This window comes from Poromitra crassiceps (assembly GCF_964638095.1).
Source record: "Poromitra crassiceps genome assembly, chromosome: 13".
Classification (NCBI taxonomy): domain Eukaryota; kingdom Metazoa; phylum Chordata; class Actinopteri; order Beryciformes; family Melamphaidae; genus Poromitra; species Poromitra crassiceps.
This window is the reverse complement of record NC_139644.1, coordinates 32,851,981-32,871,460: the sequence shown is the minus strand read 5'-3', so window position 1 is coordinate 32,871,460 and position 19,480 is coordinate 32,851,981. Positions and strand designations below refer to the sequence as shown.

The 19,480-nt window shown below is 43.7% G+C and overlaps 1 protein-coding gene across 1 annotated transcript; it reads right to left on the bottom strand.

Annotated features, from left to right (window-relative positions):
* Nucleotides 1-7,332: 7,332 nt before the first annotated feature.
* On the bottom strand, nucleotides 7,333-19,395 carry farsa (phenylalanyl-tRNA synthetase subunit alpha; the record flags this gene model as incomplete). The annotated part of the gene is made up of 13 exons (XM_083649738.1): nucleotides 7,333-8,878; nucleotides 10,165-10,279; nucleotides 11,096-11,173; nucleotides 11,666-11,834; nucleotides 13,097-13,196; nucleotides 13,594-13,678; nucleotides 13,881-13,996; nucleotides 14,370-14,498; nucleotides 15,531-15,623; nucleotides 17,577-17,695; nucleotides 17,797-17,895; nucleotides 18,358-18,495; nucleotides 19,249-19,395. 13 exons carry the CDS (start codon nucleotides 19,393-19,395, stop codon nucleotides 8,773-8,775), a joined length of 1,494 nt encoding a protein of 497 aa, XP_083505864.1. The 3' UTR covers nucleotides 7,333-8,772.
* Nucleotides 19,396-19,480: the final 85 nt, after the last annotated feature.

Here is a 19,480-nt window from a genome sequence, read left to right as displayed (position 1 = left end):
AAATCCTATCAGATGGAGGACCCTGGGACAAAATATGATCAAATAGGGTATGTGGTCTAATTTGTATCAATTTAGGGGTCCTTCATGTGAAAAAGTTTGAGAACCACTGCGCTATTATACTATACTATATAACAGCTGGACAGATACAAACCCCTCCAGCCTCATCGCATGTCTGCCACTGCTGCTTTGAAGTGGAGGGGGGATTAAAGAGCCAGCAAATCCCACGCTACACGATGCCCAGGCATGCCCCCCTCACTCACACACACACACACACACACACACACACACGCACACGCACGCGCATGCGCGCGCGCACACACACACACACACACACACACACACACACACACACACACACACACACACACACACACACACACACACAACGGCTGTCTAATGCCCAAATAGGATGCTTTTCATTTTAAATAATCATGTGGATTATAACCTCCATGAGTTAGATGTTCTGTCAAAATGATAATCGGCGGGGCTTCACACATCAAGTGACTATATCTTCTTATGAAATAGTACATTTAGCAGAGACAAACACACTAATCCTCTGACAAATCTACCACAATATAAGATTAGGAAATGCCTGGGATTTGTGGTGGGTTAGGTTAGGGCTCATTCGTCATGTAACATGACTCATGAGGGCTGAAATGACACATCTGGACATGAAGCTAAACTTCTTGGTTTGTCTCTGGGATTCTGAATTATTATTTTTATTAGATTTTTGTTAGAGAAGAGTCTCACCTTTCATTACTTTAGTCACTAGACACACACACACACACACACACACACACACACACACACACACACACACACACACACACACACACACACACACACACACACACACACACACACACACACACACACACACACACAGTAAAATGTAGTGCACACACAAAAAAATTAGGTTTTCTCACACACTAACATTTTGTGTGTGTGTGTGCGGGGGGGGGGGGGGGGCAAAGAGGCTGTGTTCACTTTCACAGCCTGTTAGAGGATTTTATATGAGGAATTGGATTTATTTGAATAGTAGGCTAACTGTTGCTTATTTATCTGACATATTTTCTCATTAAGCCATTAACTGAGGTCTATATCAGTTTATCATATAGTAGGCTATGAAATGGGAAGTAACGAAGTACAAATACTTTGTTACTGTATAGGCTAGTAGAATTTTCAGGTATCTGTATTCAGAGCCTCTATCATTTACTGTTTTGTGTAGGCTAAATAAATTGAATCAATAGCTTACTTCAACACTTTTTTACACAACACAAGTAAGCCTACCTGCACTTCTACTTATAGTATAGGCTAAAGAATGTGTGTAGACTTTTGCCATGGTGAAAAGGAAAAGGAAGCTGTTTCTGAACAGTGGAACAACGCAAATAGTTTCTCCATGAAATTATGTGTTTGAATCACATCACAATTTCCTTGCAGGTTTAAGAGAAGCGACTTCTCGGTAAATGGGAGAATTAAGGGCACCTCGCCAGCTGTAATCTTGTGTTGTCTAGAAGCGCTCAAAGTCTTGTGTGTGTGTGTGTGTGTGTGTGTGTGTGTGTGTGTGTGTGTGTGTGTGTGTGTGTGTGTGTGTGTGTGTGTGTGTGTGTGTGTGTGTGTGTGTGTGTGTGTGTGTGTGTGTGTGTGTGTGTGTGTGTGTGTGCGCGTGCGTGCGTGCGTGCGTGCGTGTGTGTGTGTGTGTGTGTTGGCTCTGAGCGCTCTGAAGCGAGGGCTCGGGTGCGCGATCTGCTACAACTCCTTGCAAACCTCATTCAGCACCGCGGACAGAGGCGGAGGCGGCAGACGCACCGAGTCGTGAAGTTTACCAAGGACAAACAAATCTTTACAGTCTGATTCTCAAACATGCGTTCAAACATTTTGATGGAGTTAGAGTCGCGAGACAAGGTAGGCATTGAGTTATTAACAATGTAAATATTATTTCCGATTAATCAATGTTTGTTTTTCAAAATAGTTTTAGACTATTTAATTTTGCACATTTTACGTTTATCTTGTTTCCTTCTTTGCAGAATTTAACAGATTTTTTGCTGGGCTGCTTTACCGGTAGCCTATATAAACCAGCTCTCAGCCATATGGTGGATGGTCCAGTTTTGGGTGTCGGACACTGCAACTAAAGCGCAAGAGAGATCAGACAAGTCATTCTCAGCAAGGAGGAGGAACTATCCCACCACAGAATCCCTAATAGTCATGAATGTTTTTAACACCACCGGCTTGAACTCCACCGATGGAGCACAGGCATACCCCTACTCCACTATGGACGAGCCACTGTACAGACAGTACAAGCCCGCAGTGAAGGAGCTCTTCCCTTTGCCCAAGGCAGTGCTCTATCTGCTCATGGCCGCGCTGGTAGTTGTTGGAGTTGCCTACGCTATTGTTGGGCATCTCATCAAGGACCTGGCTATCGACATAGCAGGTATGTTTTTCTAATTAGGCTACTACTTATTTTGATTTGAATGTAGGGGCAACCTACAATATAGTCTACTACACTCTCATTTGGAGTTTGTTTTTGCCCCTTCCATCACTGTCTCCTGCTTACTGCTAGCTGCTTAGCGTTGAGGAGACAGTGCTGGAAGGAGCCAATCTGGAGTGGGACCTGACCTGGCTGGTAGTGGTACTAGTAGCCTAGAGCAGGGTTTTTCAAAGTCTGAGACTGTGGGACTCCCCCAGACAAAGCTTGGAAAAAGATCACACAACTTTAATGTTCTGTGATCCCAATCATCCTATAGACACTCAACAATTGTACCAAGATAGCCTGATGGTTGTTTGACAGAGCCTACTTCAGACTACACCAAATACATTAAAAAATATATGTGTCTGAAGGAATTTATTTGCTTCTGAATCTGGGAAAGTGGGAAAAACTGTAAAATTCCACAAAACTACGGACTCTCTGAACTATCTCGTTAACCATCACACACATTCAAGCTATTCTATGTGGTCTCCTTTTGATAAGTAATGTAATAACTAATGTCATATTTTTTCCACTTCCATTCACTGAGCCTCCCCTGAAACATGGAGCATGGAGCGCCCCTGGTGCCGCCTCCCACTTTTATAACCCCTGGCCTAGAGTCATATGAGACAGGGAAGGCACCATCATAGTATTAATCAGATCACATTAATCATATTGTAAAAGAGAGAATCTAATAGGCTAGGGATTATCATCATCCTTTCTCATAGTTTCAGTAGCCACATCTGGGTGCATTACAATAACAATGCATGCAACAGCAACTATATTTATACCCTCATCATCATTACCTAAAGTTTAATATTCAATACGTCTGACAAACGGAGCACATTTGAGGCTATTGCCTATAGAAGCCAAGCCACTTCAACAGCCACTGACTTCATATCCACTTTTTATTGATTGAGTATTGAGTATTTTTATTGATACTAGGGCTCGGTATCGCCACTGATTTCCAGATTCAATACGATTCCGATACACAAGGTCCCGATTCGCTTCGATTTCCGATTCAATGCGATTCGATATTTCAGTTACAGTAGGCTACCAATTTTGCGTGGATATGAAAGAGATTCTCAAAGAGACGTAATGCTATAAATTGGACAAGGAACCCTCTAACCTGGTGAATTATTAAGAAATATTAAATGTTTACGAGATCTTGTAATTTGTATTTTTTTAGTTTTTAATCCAGCCCGAGATGCTAATAAATCTACAATCTGCTCTCTCCCTTGTTCCCCCTGCAGATTACATGCTGGGTCCACCTGGCGATGAAGAGAAAGACAAGGACAACAACCGGCAGCGTGTCCCCACCAGCCACCCTCCTTCAGCGGGGCCGTTCTCCCACACCAACGCCTTCCACGTGTGGGACCAGGACGATGTGTTCATCTCCCATCCCCATGAGGATAGCAGCCCCCTGGGCAGCCCACTGCTGCTGGCCCACATCCCCTACATCCCCTCCTTCTTCCCCATGCACCCGCACAGCCCCACCGGCCACAACTCTCCGGGCCTCTCCAGCAGCCCAGGTCCGGTCAGACAGGAGATCTCTATCCCAAGAGAATTCTGATTTGGAGCAGCTGGAAGTGCTGGAACTTCAGACTTGCCTGGCTGTGCAGTTCAGGAATTCAGGCTTCTTTTCACCTGACAACGAGGAGTTTCACCGGCAGGAAGTAACGTGTGGGAGGACCATGCTATTCCCCCGGTTCCCCTCCCCCCAGAAACAGGCGCCCCGACCGACCAGAGGAGGCACTAGTGCAGCGACCGGGACACGCACCCTTAAACTGGCTTCCCACCCGCAGACACGGCCAATTGTGCCTGCATGGATGGCCGACCAAGCCGGAGGCAACATAGATGGGGGCTCGCCTTGAACTTGTGTTGTGTTGGTAGGCCTCTTTGAGGAGCTTCCACTGGATATGTTCAGCTTTGACTGCAAATGATGCAACACATGCTGATATGACTTTGACATTCCCTGTTCATAGGACAAAATGTGATTTGTGAGGGTCAAATGGTTGCTGTATTGCCTTGAAGAGATCATTGTAATATGTGAACAATGTGTAGAAACCAGTGTTTGAACCCCTGGCCATTCTCCTCTGACATCTCTCATCAACAAGGTGTTTCTGTCCACAGAACTGCTGCTCACTTATGCCCCCCCACCCCCGCAGCATCCTGTAGCAGCTCTTAAGTTGAGACTGTTGTGTGTGAAAATTCCCGGGGATCAGCAGTTTTCAGAAGAAATACTCAAACCGGCCCGTCAGGCATCAACAACCATGCCATGTTCTCCCACCACCTCATTCTGACATACAAGTTTACATCTTCCCCCAAAGTATTATAAAGTGTCTTGAAAGTTGTGGAGGCTATCACTGTTCCACTTTTGTTATTGCTAACAATGTGCAGTGTATGTTCTGAAAAAAGATACAGAAGAAGATAAACTATTAAACGGTGGTAAACTTCAAATGTGTATTAAGTGAACACAGATACCACTTACAAGCTCCTTTTTGTACAGTAATGCAAGACTGATGCAGGTTATTACCCTGTCTGACCCTGGGAAATAAACAAGCAATGGTAATGCAGACGTCTTGTTGCCCTCACATCAAGAAGGGTGTTTCCAACCTGTAAACCTAGTAAACCAGCCACCTGGCCTAAGTTCACAGTCACACAGACTGGTTTAGTAAACCAGCCACCTGGCGTTCACTGGTTTAAAATGTTATTTCAAGACACTCAGGGATTACCTTAAGAGGGTAACTTTGGGAGTTCCAGCAATTTATCAAGTAAACAGGGCTTAATCCTGCAGCCATTCTCTGAGGTGTCACACTCACTAAGGGATTCTCCCATCTGGCATGCAGCTTATAGCACACGAGCATATGGCAGGCTAGGACGGCGAGCTAATAACCCCTCACAGCAGCTTCTATTCTCGCTCTTCAAGTTATATAAGAATGTTTTGAATGATAGGGATGTTCAAAATCCCTTTCACTTCAAAACCTACTTCAATGCAAATGTTAAAGCTCCAGAAAAAGATATTTTAAATATACAAAGGCTTGTAAAATACACAGATTCTCGTTGCAACTTTCAAATCGCACCATAAATCAAAAATATGGGTCTATTTGAATTAGTGTTTTTAAATAATGTAAATAAACTGCCAACAGCTTAATTTTCTAACCGGCTTTAGTGTATTTTTTCCAGACAATTGGAAAGCAGGGGGAGACGCGAGCAAAACGGTATTTAGAATTTAGTTGACACATTCTCAAAAAGCAATCACAGGGAGGGGGGATTACATGCAATTTAAAAAAAGAAATCTGCACTGGGGGGAAAAAACACTTGCTCCCTACATTCTCAGATTTTGCCTATGCCGGCTTACATGTTAACATCGTACCAAATCAGTAGTACAAGAAGAACACTCAACAACAAATGAAATCCAGAGTAGCAGAAATCAGATTATTTGGACTATACATCCCATGTCTACCTGAACATTTATCCAACACACACAAATAAGACTATGTGCAGACCAAGGATAAAAAAATAAATAAAATAAAACTAGCTATGCGTGTGTGTGTGTGTGTGGGGGGGGGGGCATTATAGCAGGGTATAGTAACTGCACACCTTCTTGGAGCATGTGGCTACAGTGAAGATTTCAGCTAAGAATGGGGTGTAAATGACATATTTTCAAGTCAACTTGGCATCTCAGGGCTTGTGGAGACTTGGATTATGCCAGGTGAGTAGTATAGTTCTTTTTTTATGTTTGAAAGTTGGACCCCATCTACTTCAATTGTTTATGAGAATACTGCAACGGTGTTTTGCTGTGAAACTCCACAAATGTTTGTGGACTGAAAAACTTCACGCGCTCTTCCATCGGCATGGGGGTGAGTAGATGATTTTTGGGGGAACTGTTCCTTTAGTCTTTGTCAATTTGGTCGAAATTGTCAACACAAGCATGAGGAGGCATTGGTGCATGTTTATTTAGACTGGGATGTCTACCTCAGTGCCAACCAGGGGTACGTGTACCCCTAGGGGTACTTGAACAGCTTGCAGGGGGTACTTGGAAAGATTGGGGATTACAATTTATTTCCAAAAATGATAAAAACAATATTCAAAGTAATTTCATAGGCTCGTCTTGGTAAAACTAATGACTTTTTCAATTGAAAACTGTCAGAATTGTATTTTCATTTAATAAGCAATGTGTTAGAGAGGCCTACTAAAAGTTTAATATGAGTTTAATAGAAAACATTTAGGAGATTGACGCACATGAGCGAGGGGCTACTATATTGGCATGGCAAAATAGCTCAAGGGTACATAACAGAAAAAGGGTTGGGAACCACTGGTCTACCTGACTAGGAGTCAGCTGCCTTGACAAAGTGTTTGTATTTGTATTGTGGTACTTTTATACAATAAAAACTCAACCGAAATGAGCAAACCCCCTCTGGAAACTAACTGAAAGAATTGAAAAAACAAACAAAACTATATAATAAATCTGGTGTAGACATGCATGCATACACATGAAAAGGACAACACAATCTACAACAGCTTGTGGGGGAAGTCGGAGGGATAATTATAATCCCAACCCCTTGGAATTATAGAAGCCCCTTAAATCCTTCGACACACACACACACACACACACTGCACTACATCCATCCAGACGTTAGGCCTGCATACCTATCAATAGCAAGGATGCAGCTCAAGAAAGAAGTGACCAGGCTAAAACTAGAGCTGTGTGTCTAACAAGGGAGCTTCCACACCATAAACAAGGGTTTGACCTGTAGCAGGAGTGCTTATAACAACAATCACACAAGACAGACGTGTGTCAGTATTTGTAAAAATCTTTATTTTCTCATGATTAAATCCCAAAAGTAGCATTTTACCATGTACAAGTAGGCCATTTGGGGCAAAGGGATGTCATAAATGTTCCCGGTATGTAACACACTGACGACTCACAGGCAACCTCAGCAGTGATGTTCGACAATAGCTGCTTGCATGTGTTTGATAAATAAAACATTTAGTGGATTGTAAACTGACTGAGGTGCCAACTGGAGAGAAAGTAAGGCCCAATCCCAATTCTTATTCTTACCCCTTGGTTTTGAGTCTTTGGCCCTTGTCCTTCAAAACAGAGCCACAAGGGGCAGGGGTTGAAAACAATTGCCTAGGCCCTAGGAAATGGGACGGACACCACTCATTATGTCATAATTTTGCCAAACTGTGATAATAAAGCTATTTCTGGTTCAAACAGATTGACTGAAGTCTGCAGATTCTCATAGATAACACTATTTTGTCATCATATTGCATATTACCAAAAATCAATTAATTAAATTATTGATAACTTATTAATATTTGACTGGTTTGCTCAGGAGTCACTGGAAAACATGATTATAACATTATAGTAGGGTAGTCTACTATATAGTATAGCCTATTCAAATTTATGTTGATATAGTACATAATATTGTTTTTTTTTTTACATTTTATTCTGGCAATTGCGTTGCTTCATAATCGGGAGATTAAACTATCCCATGTGGTTTTCGATGGGACAGGTGTCCAAAAATATTTTATTTGACGTTTCAGTGTTAACTGCTTTTTACACGGACCTGCTTGCAGATGCTGGCTGCAGTCGCTTCTTGAAATCGGTCACCCATACCGTCGATGTTAAAATAGTTGCAAAATACCTAACCAAAGCGTACAAAAATATGTGAATATCTTCCTTTAATGTCGATACAAAGGATCACTGGGTCGTAATGCTCAAACACGCATTTCAAAACTCGATATTTGCAAAGATCGCTGTGTTTCTCCTCTTCCAGGACCAGGGCAAACATGCAGGCTGTCCCCCACTGCACTGCCTGCAAACAGAGTGACGCGGGTAGCCGCGGCTCCAACTGCGATCCAATTTTTTTCTGAAGTGTTGCCACAAACGAAACACATCCAGAGCATCCAGGGTCCTTTACATCGACATTAAACTCTGTGCCCCTGGAAAATCTCAGTTTCTAGGGCCAGTAAGCCCTGCCCCTTCACCCTAGGTCTGATGCAGAATCAGGACACCCTACCCCTTCACGTGAACATGCAAAATGGAGGGTTAAGTGGTACTTTAGGGCCAAGGGGGGAATTGGGATTGGGCTTAAGTCCTCTTCCCACCTCTCTCACTTTCAGACAGATTGCTCACTGACTGAGCTTGGATTCAGGATAAATGGGAGTTTTCGGGGAGTCCATGTTGTAACCAGAGAGTGGAAGGGTTTCTCATACAGTATGAGACAGTCATGGATGAGATGTCACATGATGAACGTAAGGTAGGTCCGTCCCCAATAAATATGGCTGCTGGGGAGAATTCAAGAGTCCAGTCGACATATGGGGCTGTCGTACACCATCTGTAGGTTGACCTTGTGTCCCACCAGCTCTCTGATGTTGTTGATGCCGTATTTAATCATGGTGGGCCTGGAGGAGAGAGGAGAAGGCTCTGAGCGAGTGAAGGTTCCCGCTGTGACATAATACAGCCACACAAGCGTTGCTGTGTCTGTGATCCAATATGGCAGTGATACTCAACTTGCAGCCCGCCATAAGGTGCAGATTGGCCCCCCGACCATTTTCTAATTCACAATGAAAACTAATGTTAAATAAAGTTTGACGATAAGCTCCAGCTAAATTGTCAAATATCGCCACCCAGGCACATACAGTATATGTACTTAACTAACATAAGTTAACTAACTATCCTGTGTGCACAAAATTGTGAGACTAAACTCTGGCTGACACCCCAAAAACCTACAATCTGCTACAGAAAAAAAGTATATTATTTGTTTATTAACTGGCCCCTGGCCTCCTGTCATTTTGCAAAAATGGCCACCGGGCAAAGCAAGTTGAGTATCCCTGAAATATGGAGTACATTCTGCAACACAGAATACATTAATCTGTTTGCGCACAGTCTCACACACACCTGGATAGTATCCATTCCATGTAAAATATGATCGTGGATTACAATTATTTACAAAGGAATCCTAATAATCCTCTTCAGGCACAAAATCTAAATATCAAACGTGCGGGTCAGATGTGAGCTCAATGGCTACACACAGCTGGAGGACAGGATGACGTCAATAGACCCATTTCACAGCATCTGTTTTGAGCTGGTAAAGCAGGTGTAACCAATACCATCAATGATGGTTCCATTCCATGTTGGTGTTCCAGTGCCAGGGCCCTCATTAATGTTATTGGTTACACCTGGTTTAGCACCTCAAAACGGTTGCTGTGAAAAGGGCCTATAGAGTGACACAGCAGACTTAACCACACAATTAATTCCTATGGAAAATCTGATCATTAGCAAGGTATAGCTTTGACATTACAGGCCTGCCCCCATTTGCAAATCCATTATTGTGTTCAAACTAGTCCATACCCGGGAAGCAACCGAGCAGGAGTGTGTCAGTGTAGCTAGATTACAATGGAGTAACTAGCAAGTTTGGTCGTCTCAATTGATGAGGTTGCCAACGCTGAAAAACAGAATTTTCTCAGCAACTAAGCCAACTCCATCAACATGTCACATGACTTGGATGAGCAGCAAGTTAATTCAGTTTAGGTGAGTTCATCCTCCACTACTCCCTTACACGTTTGTTCTGTTCAATCAAGGTATGAGGCTGATGCTGCGTGAGGGAGACAGCTGGCCGATACAATGCATTTTGTCTGCTACAGGAGTGTGAGTGTGTGTGTGTGTGTGTGTGTGTGTGTGTGTGTACCTCTCCAGAGACAGTCCCCAGGCGATGACAGACACATCCTCAGGAAGACCCATAGGCAGGAGCATCTCTGGTCTGAAGACCCCCGAGTTTCCAACTTCCACCCACTTCTTTAGCCCTGCACATACAGAGGGAGAGAGAGAGAGACATGAATGATCGATCAATCCCAGTAGCGGTACTTCCGGCTAGGGATGTCAACGGTTAACCGTTAATCGATTAACCGTCGCTAACGTCGTTGTTCGGTTATTGCTGTCGGTCTATCAGTTAATATAAAAAAAAAAAAAAAAAAAAAAAAAAAAATTGTCTATTTACTCAATGAGCTCATGCCCAAACAAGGCGTGTCTATTTAGATGCTGAAATGTTAATGCTTTTTGTGTTAGAAATTCTAACACAAAAATAATTTGTGTTGAAATGTTGATGCTTTTTGTTAATGCTTGTTAATGCTTTTTGTGTTAGAAATTCTAACACAAAAAGCATTAACATTTCAGCATCTAAATAGACACGCCTTGTTTGGGCATGAGCTCATTGAGTAAATAGACAATTTTTTTTTTTAATATTAAAAAATTATGAATTAACCGATAGGTTAATCGATTATTAGCGTCGGTTAATCGAAAGTGAAATTAACCGAAAATTGACATCCCTACTTCCGGCATAGTCAGACGTTCCTACAAACACAATTGGCCGTGTGGTGGGAAGCCGGTGGGGGGAGTTTTGGTTGCCGCACAAGCTAAAAACTGCCACGCTTAATATTATTGGGCCCCCGATCCCTTATATCTTTCTGTATGTGGCCCACAACTAAAAACGTTTGACACTAGTATTGACAGAAAGCTGTGTTTTGAACCCATTGCGGATGGTATGTTTAAAAAAGTACAACTGCGTAAAATAAGATGAATACATTCAAACCATCACAGCAGAATGGATATCTGTACTTTACCTTCGTGGTAACTGAACACTTCCATGCTGGGCTCTGTGTACGGGTTGTAGGCAGGCTTGAAACGTAGTTTGGTAATGCCTATGAAAGAAACGAGGGAGATCAGATATCTGTGACTCAGATCAAAATACATACATCCTTATGTTTCTGCAGCGATGTGCGAAGAAAACTGCTCAAAATGCACAAAACAAGACTGTTAATGGATTCTCCTCTTCATGGGGAAGCTGAGATTCTTCCCTGGCAGAAGATGTAAGACTGCAAAAGCCTAACAGGGAGTGACTGTTGCGTTTCCTGCGCCTTTAACTCAGATGTATTTCTTATAAGCAGAGGCCCTTGACAGAGCTGCTTATTTTAATACTGTTCTATTTATGATGATGCTCTTGAAGGATGTCTCTCTTGTGCGATGCCTCATGTACTGTGTATTATTGCATCTGGCTGCAAGGACAATTTCCCCTCACGGACATTAAAGTTCGATTTAATTGATAAATGGATAGGCTTTCTCATTCAATTAGGTCCTTCAATTATATGTGAAGTCAGGTTCACAATAAATCATGGAGTGAGCCTTCCGCTAACCTAGTTTGGTGAAGAACTGATGCAAGATGCCCATGAGGTTTCCCAGCGTCAGGCCCTTGTCTGCCACCACACCCTCGATCTGGTGGAACTCGGCCAGATGGGTGGCATCCAGGGTCTCGTTCCTGAACACTCGGTCAATGGAGAAGTACTTGACGGGGGTGAACTCTTTCTGGTGGACGCGTGGATGGATTGACATGTGGGTGGAGAGATGGAGAGGGAGAAAACTTTCATGGTTAATGACTATGCATTATACAATATAAAGGCGTTCAGGTGACAATCATACTGTAACACACCCTCCGGTGGCCATATTGGACATCATTAGCCTCCCCGACACCATTGTGCACGCACACACAAAACAAGTGGAACCGTAACTTACTTTTGGCCCTGATGCGGAGTGCGCTTTGTTTGGAGGTGTGTGTTTTCATTTGTTCATTTTCAAAGTATCATTACTCGGCACGTCTATATATATTCTTTGTATTTACACTTGGACATAGTGGCCGCTGACAGTGATAGTGGCCGCTGACAGTGAGAGGTGAAACTGTAGCTATTCTCGTGACAGAAATAGAAGTGTGTTACTCATCCAGCCAGGGCACAAAGATATTTAGCACCCAGACTGTGGGTGGGAACAGACCCGTACAAAAACATTGCAGAGCTGAACAGACCGCAGCCCAGTAACGACAGGGCACAAGTCTCCCATTATGATTATGATTCGGCAAACTAAATATTATAAATAGTTATTGGAGGTCTGCAACCCAACAGGACGAGACTCTCTCTCTCTCTCCTCTGTTTCTAATCTGTCACTCTGCTGCTGAAAGCGCACAGCGTTTCCAGGCCCTGGCAGACCTCTATTGGCTCCAAGGGATTCAACATAATAATCATCCTGGGATTCGTCGGCAGAATAGCGCGTCAGCTGACCTGCATTTATTTTTGTTTTGTGAGAAATAGGAGGCGTGGCGTGAGAGGGTGTGAAGAGGATCATTTGAGTGAGTCGTGCGCTCAATTCAAGAGAGTTAGCAGCTCTGGCACTTCTAGTGTTAAAGATCTACTTGAAATGTCTCGAAAATCGACAGGTTGGTGAGCCCTGAGATATTTATTTTTATTTGTATATTTTATTATCGCCGCGGGGATAGACCCTTCTCAGCTCTTCGGCAACAATGGCAGCTGATTGTAAGATTGTAATGGCAGACTTCGTAGACCGTGGTAAATTTTTGTGTCGTTAATTTCTGAACAACGTTTTTCGTGCACCCCCCCCCATACACACACAACCGCTTGTTATATATTTAGTCATAATTTACGCACAAACAATTCTCCAGTGGACCTTAATGATGGCACCAGCTGTGGTTTATGGCACTGCAAAGCCTCTATAGGCTGTTTCAGCAGATCACCATTATCTCCTGAAGATTTGAAAAAGTGTGTTTGTGTGTGACTCACCTGCTGCGCAAGTTTATACAACATGCGTGCACTGACTGCTGTTGTGTGCGTGCGGAGGATATTTTTCTGTGCCTCCTCTATCTTCCAGTCATATTTGTACCTGCAGACAGATCAAAGAAGTAAGACTCTGCACTTTAAGGTTAAGTTCACCCAAAAATGGAAATTTATTTCAAATTCAACACTGTAGCCAATGTTGATATCTGGCATAGCAAGCTGGTTTCACTATAAAGTTATACTCTTCTTAGTCCCAATTATATCTGCACTCAGCAGGACGTTTTAATAGGGTTTCCCAGAACCCACTTCTGCTCATCATGTTGTTAAATACTGTCTTAATGGAAATGCCACTTGGCATTTTATAAAGAGCAAGAAGCTACTGAGATACATTTAGGATGTAAAGCATGAAGTCAACAGAACTGCTTAAGAGGTGGTAGAAGAGATATTCCTCATGTATAGAAGATGTGTGATGAGATTGTGTCTGAAAGTGGCTTATGACTCACCCTTGTGAACCGAAGCCTCCCTCTGAGTGGACCTTCTTCACTCTCTCCAGGTACTCCTGGGGGAACTCATGGGCGAGAGCCGGGTCTGCAAAACAATGTTTAAATATAAATATATTAAAACCATGAACGAACAATGACTTGGATACAACTAGGTGCCATGAGGATCATAAAACCGTATGAGTACACACACAGACACAAAGTGAAACAGACGCCCACACCACACAGATACAAAGTCAAACACACACACACACACACACACACACACGCACGCACGCACAGCCTCTCACCCGACAGGAAGAAGGTGTCGTGCTGGTCCCTGGCGGGGTGCTGCTGGGGCTGGAACAGGGAGTCAAAGTTCCAGAAGGAGCTCTCTATGAAGTTGTTGGTTGGCATCTCAGTGAACCTACAGTACAGGGAGCACAGAGTTCACACCGAATGTAATATGGGCCTTATTTGTATTAGTAGATGTGTGACTGTCCACTGTGTTCTTCACAGCTACTCAGCCCATCTCCAGGAAGATCTGCCTGAACTGTGTGTGTGTTCTTCACAGCTACTCACCCCATCTCCAGGAAGATCTGCCTGAACTGTGTGTGTGTTCTTCACAGCTACTCACCCCATCTCCAGGAAGATCTGCCTGAACTGTGTGTGTGTTCTTCACAGCTACTCACCCCATCTCCAGGAAGATCTGCCTGAACTGTGTGTGTGTTCTTCACAGCTACTCACCCCATCTCCAGGAAGATCTGCCTGAACTGTGTGTGTTCTTCACAGCTACTCACCCCATCTCCAGGAAGATCTGCCTGAACTGTGTCCGCACCTTCATCAGCGGGTGCAAGTGGCCGCAGTCTGGGGCGACGCCCATGGCCTCAAAGTTATAGGGCTTGAATGTTTTCTCTTTCCAGGTACCGCTGCAACACAGCACAGACAGACCAGAATAGAGTTCTTAAGGGAGGTGGTTTTCAAGGTTTTTGAGAACATCAAATCTGAAACGTACAAAATCAGCACAACATCCATTTACATTTTTGGGAGAGGGAGGCAGGACATGATCTGAGTGCTGCTTTTAGCCAAATCCCCTATATGATATTATTTTATGCAAAACAGAGAAGAGAGATTTTTTCATTTAGCCAGCATTTTAATGCCTCATCCATGGCGTGACAATAGTATAACCTGCATTATGAGAGTGGACATTATTTATTTTATTTATGTGTTTTTTCTTTCTTCATACTTTTTTTTCTTCTTCACAGAACAGTGCCACATAATCAAATTGTATGCGTGCCAACATGGACGAAAGAAATCAGATCACAACATTTGCTTAAAACCGGTCTTTCTCATCCTTATTTGTCCCACCCTGCCTTTAGGACAAAGTCCTTCACTTTGGACACGTCCCCTTTAATGGGTGAGGTTTCTATGTGTCCACTGTCTGAGGCCCTGCACACCGTCACTGACTGACAGAGGAGGGCAGACTGGACAACTGTTCCAGATGAGTAAACCCTGTAATAAGCACAGCAGACATACACCATGATATATTTTAACTATTAGAGTGAGTGTGTGTGTGTGTGTCTCATGTCTACCATTAGCACAGCAGTTACAGTGGTTTACAGTGTCAGCACGGGGCGGGGCTCAGAGGGGAGAAGAGTCAGGTTTGGCTGTCTGTCCTTGTTTGGAGAGGTTTCATCAGATACGACATATTCCATCCTTGCTGGTCAGCATTTAGCCCATGGCACACCAATCAAACATGCACAGTTGTTGGATAATGTTTGATTGGTGTGCCATGAGCTTAAGAGCACATTATGCAAAGATAATCCCAATGCTGTGACGCCTGTGGGAGTCTGAGGCCTGCACTCACCTGGCGATCATCTCTGGAGTGAGTCTGAGGCCTGCACTCACCTGGCGATCATCTCTGGAATGAGCTCCGTCTCCTGTTTGAGGCCTGCACTCACCTGGCGATCATCTCTGGAGTGAGCTCCGTCTCCTGTTTGGTGATGGTGGTGCTGAAGCACTCGCCCTTAGCGATCCAGTAAGACTTCACGGTCCTAAACACAACACATGAGTGACAGTTACCTCACACAACAATTTCCTCTCTAGGTCTATTTTACAATTAGTAAATCATTTTGGTTACTACAATAATTAGGTGTACTTTTGATTTTGATAAGTAGGCCTACTTAAATCAATTTCAGACAAAGTATGGAAAATTCTGCAATATTCCATGTTTTACAGCGGATTCCATTTTTATTACCAAATTCCAGGATTCCATCCATTTTTTCCTGCATTGGGGAAATCATATGGCCCTGGGAAATGAATCTATCAATATCAAATTAAATCCTAATGAAATGCAACCACCAAGAGACCCCTTAATGACAACAGAGCTACCACAATAAACCATCTATTGCCACCTACTGGTAGACATGGGTTAGTCTCAACACCAGACCCATGAGAGTTCTTACACTGATACACTACGTTACTGCATGCTGCAGATCTCTCTCTGGGTCTGGGACACTTTCCCTCAGAGGGCTGGTTATGGGAGGGAACCGTTCACTTGGCCAGTCATATGCCAGTGATGGCTTCAGTCCTCTCCAATCAGTAACGACTTTGCGATCAGACAACACGGGAGGCGCAGCCCATTTTTCGAACCGCTCTCTCATCGGTGCTACGACCTGTCACTCATTCAATTTCAACCCGCCTTCAAAACCAGCATTGGCTGTGAACTGGCACAGACTCACTTATGTAGTATGTGGAGCGCAGCGATTCAACGTAATATTTGAGTCTGGGGAGAGACTAGACATGGGTAAGCATAAAAACAAGCATTATTTTCCTCTAAAGGAGCTGTTAATTATTTTATATCCATTTTATCCCACTAAATTCCCACCTCACCTGCTCCTCCTTTGAAGTCTCTCTAGAGGGCATCAGCTAAATGTATGTAAATGCAGAATTTGATGAATCCATTTGATGAACTAATAAATTCAGAGATAGCACCTACCTCCTTGCCATCAGACATCTGAACTTGCACTGATTCATTGATTATGTCTGACCTATAGCACTTTAAACTGTATGCAATACTGCTGACTACGATGCTGTTGGATACTGTTCCTGAATGTTATTTTGTTCTTGCGTTATTGTTTGTATATGGTGTGCTGCTGCACTGTCTTGTCTTTTTTGACTGAGAGCGAACCAAGACAAATTCCTATCAACTTTGTTGACATGGCAATAAATTGATTGAATCTTGAATCTTAAATGATCCTGTGTATTCTAACCAGGAAGTTTCACATCTCCAGTCCTCACAGTGGCTTCAAGTATCATATAAATTCAGCAATTCTACTCTGAAAGCCTTGATCACCATGGGCCCATACTGTATCATCATCATCATCATCATAAAAGGGAGCAAGTGGGCTTTGTCGGTTTGTTTCAATTTTTGTCCCACTGATCAGTGATGTCATTAGTGACATCATTATTGACCAAAATCATCTTATGACATCACTGATGATGTCATAGGCACTGATAATAGGCATTGTGACATAATCAGTGACATCCTTATTGACCAAAATCAACTTATGACATCACTGATGATGTCATAGGCAGTGATGATGGAGTGTAACCTAAAACCACAATTGCTCGAGTGATGTCACTGATGATGTCATAGAAAATGAATGTCACAATGTCTATGACATGACGTCACAACGACTATGACATCATCAGTGACATCACAATTGCTTGAGTGCCACACAGCAGCCGAGCTGTGGGTGAGGCGCCAATCTGCGTATGCGAGCTGCAGGGCCAGCTCGGCGAAGCTGCAGGGCGGGCGAGGCCACACAGCGGGCGAGCCTAGGAATCGAGCGCGGGTAGCGAGATGCCTAGTTTATAAAAGTTGTACATGTTTCTACTGATGTTTTACATCCCCGGTGAATAATAATTTTATTCAAATGGGAGTGCATATGGCTCTGCAGCACTCTTATTTTGATGTGTTATTATTATGAATAAAAGTCTCTTACACTTCAGAGAGCAGTTTTCTCTTCTTCAGCTCATTCTTCTCCTTCTCGTCCAGTTGGGATGCTTGACCTTTCTGGACCAGAAGCAGCTTCTCTGTAACCTGGTCTTCTATGCGCTCCACCTGAGGGCACACGCACACGCACAGACACTATTAGACTGGGGACAAATATTGAATGGGCATCTAAAAGCAATGTTCTCAGGTTGGTGAAAAGGAATACATACAGCCTTGAATACTCTGGGGCCGCCCTCGTGCGCCTTGTCCACTCGGATCCACTTGTTGGACATGGCTTTGCTGAAGCCAACCTTCCCAAAGGCTAGTTTCTGCACAGACACAAATAGGTGCAACAATCAGTGTTAACAGAAAGATTCTAGTGCCATGATGACAGCACTTACATTCCATTCTGTGGTGCAAGTAAAATGTTTTCAGTTTATGATCCTTTCTTGCTGGGTCAAAGAAATTTGATAAATTGCTGAACCCCATAGCACAAATAACAACCAGTATAATATGCATTAAATTCTAGTCTCCAATGAAAGTCAAGTCAAATGTTAAGTGCTGGGTTCCTTCCTTTGCAATTACACAGCCACGGCTGTTATTGGAGATTGCACACAGTATTTCACCTACCAAATAAAACCACAACCACAACCACAAACCCCCAGCACCCTTGCACCACTCTAGGGTTACACATCCCTGTCTGAGCTGTAGATCTGAAAGAAACCATAGTGGGAGTCTTGTTTTGGTGGTGTGGTGTAGACCTGATCATCTACCGTTACACCTGGCCTCACCATGAGTTCAGTCTGGGCCAGGCCCTCCGGCGGGATGGAGCTGAAGACCCGGGCCTCATGGCTGCCCTGCTCGGCAGTCTCTCTGCCTTCCTCCGTCAGCTCCCAGTGCTTGGAGGACCGCAACTCAGCTGAGATGACCTGTACAACAAGGGACCATCACAACGTTTTAAAGTCTCCAGTGGGGTCAGCTCACCGACTGCTGTGGTTAAAAGCACAAGACGTTTTTAACAGTGTACACACATGGGATGTTTTGCCCTGTCCTGACCTGTACAGCAGTGGTTCTCAACTTACCCGGGCTAGTTCTCAATGTGGTGTCCGGGGACCACCAGGGGTTCCTGAGGGAGTTAGAAGGGGGTCCCTCCAGCAAAGTGATGAATTCAACTTCAGCATTATTTCATTTACAAGAAGTTAATGTTAACACACCATTAGAGAATGTAGTGTGACTGTTTCGATCATAGTTTCACTGTTATCTCTCTACCTGCAATACAGTCATGGGATTCTGGACAATATAGTTAATGAATTCTTAGATTTGGGTTTGAGAGACAAAATTCCTCAAATGGGGGTCGGGTCGTGGTCCTAATGTGGACTAAAGGGGGCTTGAAATGAAAAAAGGTTGAGAATCACTCTCTCTCTCTCTCTCTCTCTCTCTCTCTCTCTCTCTCTCACACACACACACTACTGAGTTGACTTAGTGATGGCTGCTATGCTAACAATTGTTTTCGTTCTTCTACATTGTTTCATTAAAGCATAATTAACGCTAGTCTTCTTTTGAGGCAAACAGGTCCATGGTCCTAACTACACGTTGATGTTATTTACGTGCTTATTGCATCATCACATGACGTCCTGACTTCCGCCGCAGCTCGAGGCGGTACGTTAACGTTTAAAACTCACTTCCCCGAGAGCCTGCAGGCTCTTCACGGCCCCGACGATGACCTGGTGGTCCACCCCGAGACTGGCCGCCATGTCCACGCTGTCAACGCCATCGTCCACCTTCTCAACCCGCTGTAAGAGCGTCTCCAACACACCGGTGTCAGCCATGCTCGAGCGCTGCTGCTAAGCTGAAAAGAGATAGGAAGTGACGTGGTCTTCTTCTTCGGTTTAATGGCGGTTTCATCCAAAGTGT